The sequence below is a fragment of the Aegilops tauschii genome, chromosome 6 (genome assembly GCF_002575655.3).
Source record: "Aegilops tauschii subsp. strangulata cultivar AL8/78 chromosome 6, Aet v6.0, whole genome shotgun sequence".
Classification (NCBI taxonomy): domain Eukaryota; kingdom Viridiplantae; phylum Streptophyta; class Magnoliopsida; order Poales; family Poaceae; genus Aegilops; species Aegilops tauschii.
In genome coordinates this window covers 13,546,308-13,557,136 of record NC_053040.3, presented here as the reverse complement: position 1 = coordinate 13,557,136, position 10,829 = coordinate 13,546,308, and the positions used below count along the sequence as shown (strand labels likewise).

The 10,829-nt window shown below is 50.4% G+C and overlaps 1 protein-coding gene and 1 pseudogene across 11 annotated transcripts; one reads left to right on the top strand and one right to left on the bottom strand.

Annotated features, from left to right (window-relative positions):
• The first annotated feature begins 771 nt into the window (after positions 1-771).
• LOC109737189 (receptor-like serine/threonine-protein kinase NCRK) lies at positions 772-6,797 on the top strand. 11 transcript variants are annotated; one of them, XM_040391665.3, is made up of 7 exons: positions 772-1,012; positions 4,099-4,239; positions 4,341-4,466; positions 4,538-4,657; positions 4,787-5,044; positions 5,171-5,412; positions 5,559-6,797. In XM_040391665.3, the coding sequence occupies exons 2-7, from the start codon at positions 4,170-4,172 to the stop codon at positions 6,606-6,608; spliced, it is 1,866 nt and encodes a 621-aa protein (XP_040247599.1). In that variant the 5' UTR covers positions 772-1,012; positions 4,099-4,169; the 3' UTR covers positions 6,609-6,797. The 11 variants fall into 11 exon arrangements, with proteins under 11 accessions (XP_040247599.1, XP_040247594.1, XP_040247597.1 ...); XM_040391660.3 differs by having other exon boundaries at positions 4,532-4,657; XM_040391663.3 differs by having other exon boundaries at positions 797-1,016; positions 4,532-4,657.
• A 992-nt stretch (positions 6,798-7,789) lies between these two features.
• The window catches only part of LOC141025694 (receptor-like protein EIX2), a 32,755-nt pseudogene continuing 29,715 nt past the window's right edge, over positions 7,790-10,829 (bottom strand).

The following is a 10,829-nucleotide window of genomic DNA, read 5'->3' as shown; positions in this document are numbered from 1 at the left end:
CCGCTTTGTGTGTTTTGTGTGAATCTGCCTGCCTGCTTGCTTTGTCCCTTTGTTAGGCTGAGATGGGTCCTTGTGATCTCTGACACTCTGAATATAAGTAGTAGTACATTCTTAGGGTGGTGCAAGGATTTGGTTTGGTTTCCGCTGGGAAATGGAGCTATGTGAGGTGGCTGAGCTGCCTTGGATCCCATCCCATCTGGTGAGAAGGGAAGCAAGCTGCTGTGGGAGGCAGAAAATGTCTGTGCTGTGTAAACATGCCGAGATATGGCGCGGTAAGTCAACTGAAGTGCACATGGGCATGTATGCCATGGGAGGAGCCCGATCTGGGTCGGGAGGGGAACGTGAGATTAACTACTAGTGCGGCATTTTTATTTATTTTAGGTAAAGCTGGAGTGTTTCTCAAAAATAAAAAAGGGTAAAGCTGCAGTTATACTCGGTTAATCCACGCAAGTCTTTACCGGAGTTGCAATTGTTTTACTGCCATTTTCTTCTTGTTTCGTTTATTTATGTATTGTGTGGATTTGTGGACGAAGGGTGGACGGTGTCCCGTGGAACTGCAAGCGGTGCGGTGCGTGTTGGTGGGGCGTGCGTGCGTACGCGGCGGGGCATGAATCTGGGAGCGCGTGACTGGCATGATTGATTGTGGGGCAGGATCGGAATGGATTGAATTTGGGGGCGATGTCGTGCGTGAGGACGGACAGACAGGCAGGCCCGAGCCAAGAGGTGGAAGAGTGGACTTGGCCGCATCCCTCGTCTCACCTCACCTCACCTCATTCTGCTGGAGTAAGCAGAGAGAGCATTAACGACGGCCTTATTACTGGCCTGACCAACGGGACGGGAGCGCATTCAACTCGAGCGAGCGCATCAAGATCAGACAAACAGAAACGCTCCCTAGACCCACGCCCCATCCCTTCCAAGGCACGCACGCACGCACGCACGCGGTCAGGCGGCGATGGAGACGGCAGCGGATATGCCGGAGCTCCATGGGTGAAGCTGAAGCACGGCGGCCGAGGTAGGTACCTTCTCCTCTCCTCCCTCTCTCATCCGTCGATTGCAATGCCTGCTACCCTCAACTCTACTTTTCCGCTCCCGTCCTTCATCCCCGACCCGCCCCGCCTCGCCTCGTCTGCATCACATTGCCTGCCTGCCTGCCTGCCTGTTTCCTCCATGGATTTGCTTCTCCCACCCATGAAAAACCGCGTGGTGCCCACAGATTCGAACTCCTCCGAGTTTTTTCACGGGCATGCTTCCGTTCCACCAAGAATGCGACCCAGACTGCTCCTCTCTCTCTAGCGGAATGTCCAGTCCAGTCCAGTCCAGTTCAGGTTCAGGTTCAGGTTCAGGTTCAGGTTCACACTAGCGGCATGCCAACATGGGGCGTCTGCCTGCCTGTCTGACGGACGGACGGGAAGATGCCATCTCAAGTGCACGAGCAGTGCCTACGCCGCCCATCTGTATCTGCCGCCTCCGCCTCCTCCTCCACGCCGCTGCTCTGCAAGATCGCAGAATGATTCCTCTAGTCCACCTCCTGGAGCAGCGCCGCCCACAGCACACTTGTTTTCTCCCTTCGTCCCGGTCTTCCTAGCCGCCTCGCCTGGGGAGCGGTAATTTACTCCCTCCAACGTGCCCTGCCCACACAATTCTTCTTCCCTTTTACCCGGCCACCAAGACACCATAGTACTGTCTCTAGTAAGGTGGGCCGAGTGCGTGCTTTTGTACCGGGGAAGGAATTCTCCGCCTCCCACGCAATCCGGCCCTGCCATCCATTCACATGGACACACAACATGGGACACCTTTACACCACCTCCGGATGCTGTCTTACTGCTGCAGCAGCATTATTCGCATTAGTAACTTAGTATTACCTCCTGTCAGTGAGGCCACTCGTTTAATACTGTCCTACTATGACTATGCTCACTCTAGGCCACCCTCCTCACTCTACCCATCACCATTAGTTTAGTTTAATGGCAGTGGTTGCAGAAAGAGGGAAAAACAAACCAAAGCCACATGCGTCGCAACCAATGCGTCTAATTCCGTCCTCACGTTTACAACCACGGGTCTCAAAATCCAGTGCCGAGGAATGCCGTAGGGGCGTGCCGTACGGTGGCCGGCACCGGGATTATTATGCCCTTCCTTCCGTGGTTCTTCTCGAGATTGTGTTTGCCCCTGACCTGGGACCAAACCCAATGATGAACGACGTTTACATGTATACCAGCATCTATCCATCAGTGTCAGTGTCAGGCCCCCCTTTCTTTCCTTTTCATCATTCCTCATCGTCCTGGCTGGCCTACCGATCGAGCTTCGCCGTCACGGAGGCGATCGATCAATCAATCAAATGGTTTTCCATTTTGTTTTTTCGTTCACGAGCGTCGGTGCAAAGGGAGTGAGATTAGCAGCTGCTCATGTGGGATCCCAACAACAGGCCCCAGGTGTTGATTGATATATATATAGTAGCAAGGTCTGTCAGGTTCATCTTCTTCCCCTTTTGTTTGAGAAGAAAAAGAAATTATATAAACTACTCCAAACTCACGCTTAGAATAGCGTTACCCTATATATATAATGCATGTAGAATCTAGATACAATGCCGTCGATGTGTGCCTCGCAACCAACCAGTTTAGAATCGCCAAAAGGAAATTCAGAAATGCAAAAGGGGAAGCTGCTGCCTGCCCACCACCACCTACATGGATGGTTGGAATAGTTTAAGCAGTGGTGGTTGCAGATGGCACGTCCATGAGCATGCACCTAGAGGTAAGATGTAGCCATCAGAGTAAGCAATGCGCTGAAATGAAAGAATGAATGAAAGAAAGTTTGGTCATCTCCTCAGGAAGCCTCTGCGCCGTCCTTTGCCGACAGAATCCAGTGGCTAAAGCAGCGTTTGATTAAAAAAGAGAGCGGGAGATGAGGTGTCGTAGAATGATGATGATGGTGATGATGATCTTAGTGCTGCTCGTTATTAATCTGAGGCTTGCGGTGCTAAGCTACTGATGGTACCATCTTTGCAAAACCTGTCCTGTTGTGGTTGTGCCCAAGTTCCTGCAAATGAAGGTTCTGATTTTTGCCTTTTTACGGCGAATGCTTAAGAAGGTCGTGTTTTAGCAGTAAAGATCAGTTGCAACCTGGCCATACTCTTTCTGCATCAATTCAAAATTTGGTGTCATCTTCTTGCACATAGCGGGTTTTAGAAGCCTTGCGAAGCCTGAGATCTCTGACCACCGCCAAACCAAGCATCCGTAACATCTGTGGTTCTCATGTCAGTTGTTGTCCTCTCAACTTTCAGTCCACAGTCTCCATCCAACATCACACCCAATTAGCACATGCAATCCAGTCTCTTTGTAGTTGGAAGCAGATGGCTGCTGTTCTAGCTGCCTTAGCCATAGACCTATTTACCTATTTTCCCCTACTGTGTAGTGCTGTGGGTTGAGATGTCCCCTGTCTTGTAGGGGAGGTGCTGGTCCTGAATTGAGTTTACTACTACAATGATGGATGTGCAGTGCATTTACAAGACTTTTCTTGTCGTTGAAGTTGATAGCTTTCTGTCCTTTCATTGCGCGGATTCTCTTGCCTTCATATAAGCTGACCCCTTTGTTAATCAAAACTTAGAACTCCTCCTCTCTTTAGTAAGTAGTACTCTCGGACCAGGATACTTGTCTGAAGCAATTCATAAGTTAGGCCAGCTTATTGTGCTTTCAGTTGATTTTTGGCTGTGAGCTCTCGGAGAGATCATGGCGGTGCCGTATGTTCGGCAAGCTTCATAGATCTGTTTAGCACCAAGATAGATAGCTGTAAGTATAAATTTCAGAGTCACTTGTTCTCCTTCCAGTTTTTACATGTTAACGATGACTCGACATCTAATAGGATTTTGTGCTTGCCAATGATGAACTGCACTTGTTTTTTTGTTTTATTTTATATCTAGTCCCCTCGATATATATAGTGGCATAATTTGATAGATAGTCAACCATGTACTACTTTAACATTATCAGAAGTATGAAGTGTACTTGTTCATAGTGCTATTCATGTATCAAATTTATGTTCTTTTCTTCCATTTTGGTCAATAAGCCATGATTTCAAACATCCATTGTTATTTTGCCATCATCAATTCAGAGATTGAACTGGATGGGGTCTGTTTGATATTCCTCCCCAGTCCCCACTCCCTGCCTGCAAACTAGCCGACGATGGATCTCCACATGAAGCTTCTGCTGGCCTCCCTCAGCTGTGTACTTCTGATACAAGGAGCATTCTGTGGTAAGCACTGCGAATTCATGAGCTAGATTACCATAGTGCTCTGTATGAAATGTGCTCAAATATTGGTGATTTAACCTCTAATCCTCTCGTAAAATATACAGATAACACTGCAGGGGGGACTGGAGCCACAAGCTGGGCATGTGTGTGCGCTGCTCATCCGCTTGGTGAATCTAACTCCAATAGCAGCCTGTCATCCAGCTGCGACTCCTCGTGCCATTGCCTACGAGGTATGAGAAATTAATCACAATTTGTGAAGTCATGCTACCAAGATACCTGAACTTTGGGTGTCTAGTTGCAGATGAAAACGGCAGCACAGGATCATGGAACTGCTCGTGCCGCTCTGGCAAGGACCTTCAGGAAGAAGAACATGCTGTGGTGCACAGCGGGAGTTGCTTCACTTCCTGTAACTGCACATCTGGTATATGAAATTCTCCTCTACTGATTCAGAGTTTCCGACATATATATACTTTGGATTCTGAATGTTAAGATGGAACTTGTGTTGTGGTTATGTCTGACTGTCTGAATTCTGCATGCTGCAACTCTGCAGGAAGTTCTGAACAGGGTAGGAAACATTTCTCTAGCAAGACGGTCATTGCAACACTCCTGGTATGTGTGGTTCTCACCACTGTTGCTTTCGTCGGCACCACGGCGTACTACTTTCGCCGCAAGGACGCGCTCTCTCCGCGTTCCCGGATGCACTCTTTTGACAAGTATGCCAGCTGGAGCAGCAGATCGAACCTCGTCAGCCATCGATCTTCTCCCCTTACCCAACTGAAACCCAAACCGGGGCTCAGTGTCATCAAAGGCAAGGCAAAACATTTATCTGCATTATTTGTCTGAATGGCTTCAAAGTTCTATTCAGGAAGTGTGGAGCTACACCCTGATTCTTGTTTCAAGCTTTCAGCTCTGATTTTTCTCCGCCATGGTGCAGGCTTTTTGTGTAGCTGCCCGCTCGTCTCCCGGAGAGAAGATGGCCCATTCCCCGGCGTGGTTCTCCGGTTCTCCTACGCGGAGTTGGAGCAGGCAACTGGGAAATTCTCCGACGAACAGCTCATTGGCGTCGGCGGGACCAGCAAGGTGTACCGTGGCCAGCTCGCCGACGGCAAAGTTGTCGCCGTGAAGAAGCTTCGGCCCCTCGGCGGTGCGGACGAAGACTATGAGTTCCTCTCAGAGGTATTGCAAATCATGCTCTGTTTTAGTCTGTTATAAGTCTGAACTCTGAACTTTAAAAAAAAAATACTCAGAACTCTGAAGAAGAGTAACACTCTGTTCTGGACATTGATTGACATCTTCCTCTTCCTCCATGACCATATGGACAGATCGAGCTGCTGTCGCGGCTGAACCACTGCCACGTGGTGCCGCTGCTGGGGTACTGCTCGGAGCGGCAGGGGCGGCAGCTGGAGCGGCTGCTGGTGTTCGAGTGCATGACCAACGGCAACCTGCGGGAGTGCCTGGACGACCTCAACAGGAAGCCCATGGACTGGGCGACGCGCGTCGGCGTGGCGCTGGGCGCGGCGAGGGGCCTCGAGTACCTCCATGAGGCGGCGGCGCCGCGCATCCTCCACCGGGACATCAAGTCCACCAACATCCTGCTCGACGACAGGTTCAGGGCCCGTATCACGGACCTGGGCATGGCCAAGTGCCTGATGAACGACGGCGTGACGAGCTGCTCCAGCTCGCCGGCGCGCATGCTGGGCACCTTCGGGTACTTCGCCCCGGAGTACGCCATCGTCGGCAAGGCGTCGCTCAAGTCGGACGTGTTCAGCTTCGGCGTGGTGGTGCTGGAGCTCATCACCGGCCGGCAGCCCGTGCACAAGAGGGGCGGCGCCGGCGCCACTGGCGGCGCGGACGAGAGCCTGGTGATGTGGGCGACGTCGCGGCTCCGGGACAGCAGGCTGGTGGTGGCGGAGCTGCCGGACCCGGCGCTGAAGGGCGCGTTCCCGCCCGAGGAGATGCAGATCATGGCGCACCTCGCCAGGGAGTGCCTGCAGTGGGACCCCGAGGCCAGACCCACCATGACCGAGGTCGTCCAGATCCTCTCCACCATCGCGCCCCTCGCCGACAAGCGCCGCCGGCACCACCTGCCCGCCGCCGCCGGTGCCTTCGCCCCGGGCTTCCGTGCCGAGAGGCCGCAGGAATGCTCGATGTGGCAGGACGGTGATGCCGACCGTGGCCGCGATCACATGCACGGAGGGAACGGCAGCAACGTCAAGGGCGCCGTCGTGTCCGGAGAGGTCGCGATCAACGTCGGCACGCCGGTGATGATGGGCCGGAGCTGGCGGTCGGCAGAGCAGGAGGAGGTGGACCTGACGGAGCCGCGGCTGGAGACGTTCACGCAGCCGACGACGGCGACGAGCCTCTACAGGTGAAGGGAGATCGATCGAATACGTTGTAGAAGAGATAGATGTAGAATAGTCAAGTAGCACCAGAAACTCTGCTGCGATCCTCCGCGTGCATGGCATGGCGGGACTGATCTATCTTTGTACAGGCAAAAACGTAATCAAATCAATTTGAGAAGAAAAATGGGAATGAGACGCATCGCGCCCAAATTTACCAAATGATTCGATGCTATTTTTTTAGATGCTTTTGGTATAACATTGTACATTCGCCAAAAAAAAGGTCTAGCACTACGCATCGGCCGATTGATAATCTAAAAAGATCTGCCGTCTCCCAGACCGTCGGATGGAGGCAGAGTTAACTGTTAGATCTTGCAACAAGCTTAATGTTGCACTTGTTTCTCTGCAACAATGAGCTTGTTGCAAACTTTTTTCTTCTTCGATCTCTGCAACAATGGCTATGTTGCGCCTCGTCTATCTGCAACAACTGCCTATCTTTTTTTCCTCCCGATATCTGCAACGACGAGCTTGTTGCGTTTGGCCTTCTGCAACAAGAGCCTTGTTGCAGAAACTTTTTTTGAACCTTTTCCCCCTGGTCTCTGCAACAGAGGTGCTATTGCAGAAACGTTTGTAACAGAGTTGTTGTTGCTAAGTCGGCATGTCCATTTTCTTTCCTTAACCTTTTTCCTCTCCAATCTCTACAACAGAGGTGTTGTTGCAGAAACCTTTGTAACAAAGGTCTTGTTGCAGAGTTAGCATATGAGGGATCTGCCGTACCGCCGCCAGTGAGCTCACCGGAGCAGCACACCGCCATGCCCGCACCTCGTTCTCCCCTAGCTCGTTGCAGACCTTTGCAATACCTCAAATGTTGCGCAGGAGGCGGTGGCGGTTGCAGCTTCATGGCCGGAGGTAAAGGGACATGGCGGCGTACCAGTGGGTGGCTCACATGGTAAGCGGAAAAAGCGATGGTGGTCTTCAGTGCTAGTAGGTGCTCCATGTGCCTGGAATGTACAGAGAGAGACGAGCAAAAGAAAGAAAGGAGATGGGATGCCTCCTGAGATTTCTGGTCAGCCGAAGCACAGGGACACGTGTCTACTATTGGAGGAGGTCGATCAATAGTAGGATCCGTCGGCTGATGTGAATAGGATCCGGCTTGCCTGCTCCCTCCCCATGCTCCCATCCGTGCTCCCACTTCATCCTACGGCTGTCTTTTTTCCTTTTTTCCTTTCTAATCTAATCATCTCCCCCCTGATTTTAAGGGGGTGGGGTTGGGCCTTATTTTGTTCCAATCAAATCAAGCCACGTATGCGGGAGCACGGATGGGCGCACGCGGGGAGCAGGCAAGTCTCATCCATGTGAATAATACCCCTTGTAGATAACACAATTAATGTCACACCTTTTTCACAATCTTACATTGCATGCCATCAACAAAGAAGAGAAATGCGCATCTCCATGCCTTAAGTGTAAATAGCATCCCAAACCATAGCCAGGAACCAACCACAATCGCAACAATAAAGCAGCATATCCAGTGGTCCTCCTCCTTGCCATTTTTCCCATTCGGTGAAAGCGAAGTATTTGTACACGGAATGTCAAGAGGAAAGCCACATAGCCCAAAATTGTTGGAGTAAATCGATGGGTCGGTCAGGGATGAATCTGACCCTCAACATGTATCTTGCCTGATTGTTTGAGACATTCAACATGCTGAGTGAGGGTTGATAAGCTCGAGACGTAGGGAGGAATGGCTCCTGTAAGTTCATTAGATGATACGAGGGACTCGAGAAAAGTCAAACTACCAATGTCCTCAGGAATGTTGCATGTCATATGGTTTCTTGACAGGTTCAAGAACAGATGATAAATTACCCGACAAATAAATATCGGCTAATAATCGGACCGCTCTGTGGAAAATCTGCTCCTGTCCCTTCCAGATTATGTCAATTATGTCATAGTATTTGTCGAGCGGTTCCCTACCGGACATATTTTGTGGATGCTTCATGGACGTCAAGCTGCCTAAGGCTGTCGCAATTGAGTCAGTCAAGCTATTGTTGGCCATGTCGAGTAGCTGTAGTTGTGAAAGTCATGATAACCCCACAAGAATTTCTCTAGTGAAGTTGTTTGATCTGAGGCTAAGGATTCTCAATAATGGAACCCGACTCCTGATCCATTGAGGTATAACTGTTGGGGAACGTAGTATTTCAAAAAATTTGCCTACGATCATGCAAAATCTATCTTGGAGAAGCATAGCAACGAGCGGGGAGAGTGTGTCCACGTACCCTCGTAGACTGAAAGCAGAAGCGTTATATCAACGCAGTTGATGTAGTCGTACGTCTTCACGATCCGACCGATCCTAGCACCGAACGTACGGCACCTCCGTGTCAGCACACGTTCAGGTCGATGACGTCCCTCGTACTCTTGATCCAGTTGAGGCCGAGGGAGAGTTCCGTCAGCACGACGGCGTGGCGACGGTGATGATGAAGTTACCAGCGCAGGGCTTCGCCTAAGCACTACGACAATATGACCGAGGTGTGTAACTGTGGAGGGGGGCACCGCACACGGCTAAGACAAATCTTGAGTGCCTTTGGGGTGCCCCTGGCCACGTATATAAAGGAGGGGAGGGAAGAGGCCGGCCCAAGGGGGGGCGCCAGGTGTGGGGAATCCTACTAGGACTCCCCAGTCCAAGTAGGATTCCCCTCCTCTTTCCTATTAGGAGTAGGAGAGAAGGAAAGAGAGGGAGAGGGAGAAGGAAAGGGGGGGCGCGCCCCCACCCCTTGTCCAATTCGGTTTGGGCAGGGGGGAGGCGTGCGCCACCTCTTGGCCCTTCTCCCCTCTCTCCACTAAAGCCCAATAAGGCCCATTACTTCTCCCGGTGAATTCCCGTAACTCTCCGGTACCCCAAAAAATACCCGGATCACTCGGAACCTTTCCGATGTCCGAATATAGCCTTCCAATATATCGATCTTTACATCTCGACCATTTCGAGACTCCTCGTCATGTCCGTGATCTCATCTGGGACTCCGAACAACCTTCGGTACATCAAATCACATAACTCATAATACAAATCGTCATCGAACGTTAAGCGTGCGGACCCTACGGGTTCGAGAACTATGTAGACATTACCGAGACACATCTCCGGTCAATAACCAATAGCGGAACCTGGATGCTCATATTGGCTCCTACATATTCTACGAAGATCTTTATCGGTCAAACCGCATAACACCATACGTTGTTCCCTTTGTCATCGGTATGTTACTTGCCTGAGATTCGATCGTCGGTATCATCATACCTAGTTCAATCTCATTACCGGCAAGTCTCTTTACTCGTTCCGTAATACATCATCCCGCAACTAACTCGTTAGTCACATTGCTTGCAAGGCTTATAGTGATGTGCATTACTGAGAGGGCCCAGAGATACCTCTCCGATACACGGAGTGACAAATCCTAATCTCGATATATGCCAACTCAACACACACCTTCGGAGACACATGTAGAGCATCTTTATAATCACCCAGTTACGTTGTGACGTTTGATAGCACACAAAGCAATAGCAATCTACAGGTGCCACCAAACATCACAACGTAACTGGGTGATTATAATGGTGCTCTACAGGTGTCTCCAAAGGTACTTGTTGAGTTGGCGTATTTCGAGATTAGGATTTGTCACTCTGATTGTCGGAGAGGTATCTCTAGGCCCACTCGGTAATGCACATCACTATAAGCCTTGCAAGCAATGTGACTAATGAGTTAGTTTCGGGATGATGTATTATGGAACGAGTAAAGAGACTTGCCGGTAACGAGATTAAACTAGGTATTGAGATACCGGCGATCGAATCTCGGGCAAGTAACATTCTGATGACAAAGGGAACAACGTATGTTGTTATGCGGTTCAACCGATAAAGATCTTCGTAGAATATGTAGGAGCCAATATGGGCATCCAGGTTCCGCTATTGGTTATTGACCGGAGAAGTGTCTCGGTCATGTCTACATAGTTCTCGAACCCGTAGGGTCCGCACGCTTAACGTTCCTTGACGATATAGTACTATATGAGTTATGTATGTTGATGACCGAATGTTGTTCGGAGTTCCGGATAAGATCACGGACATGACGAGGAACTCCGGAATGGTCCGGAGATAAAGTTTGATATATGGGATAATAGTGTTTGGACTCCGGAAGGGGTTCCGGATGTTTCCCGAAATGTTTGGGTACGAGAACACTTTATTTGGGCCAAAGGGGAAAGCCCACAAGGTTTTTGGAAAGTGCAA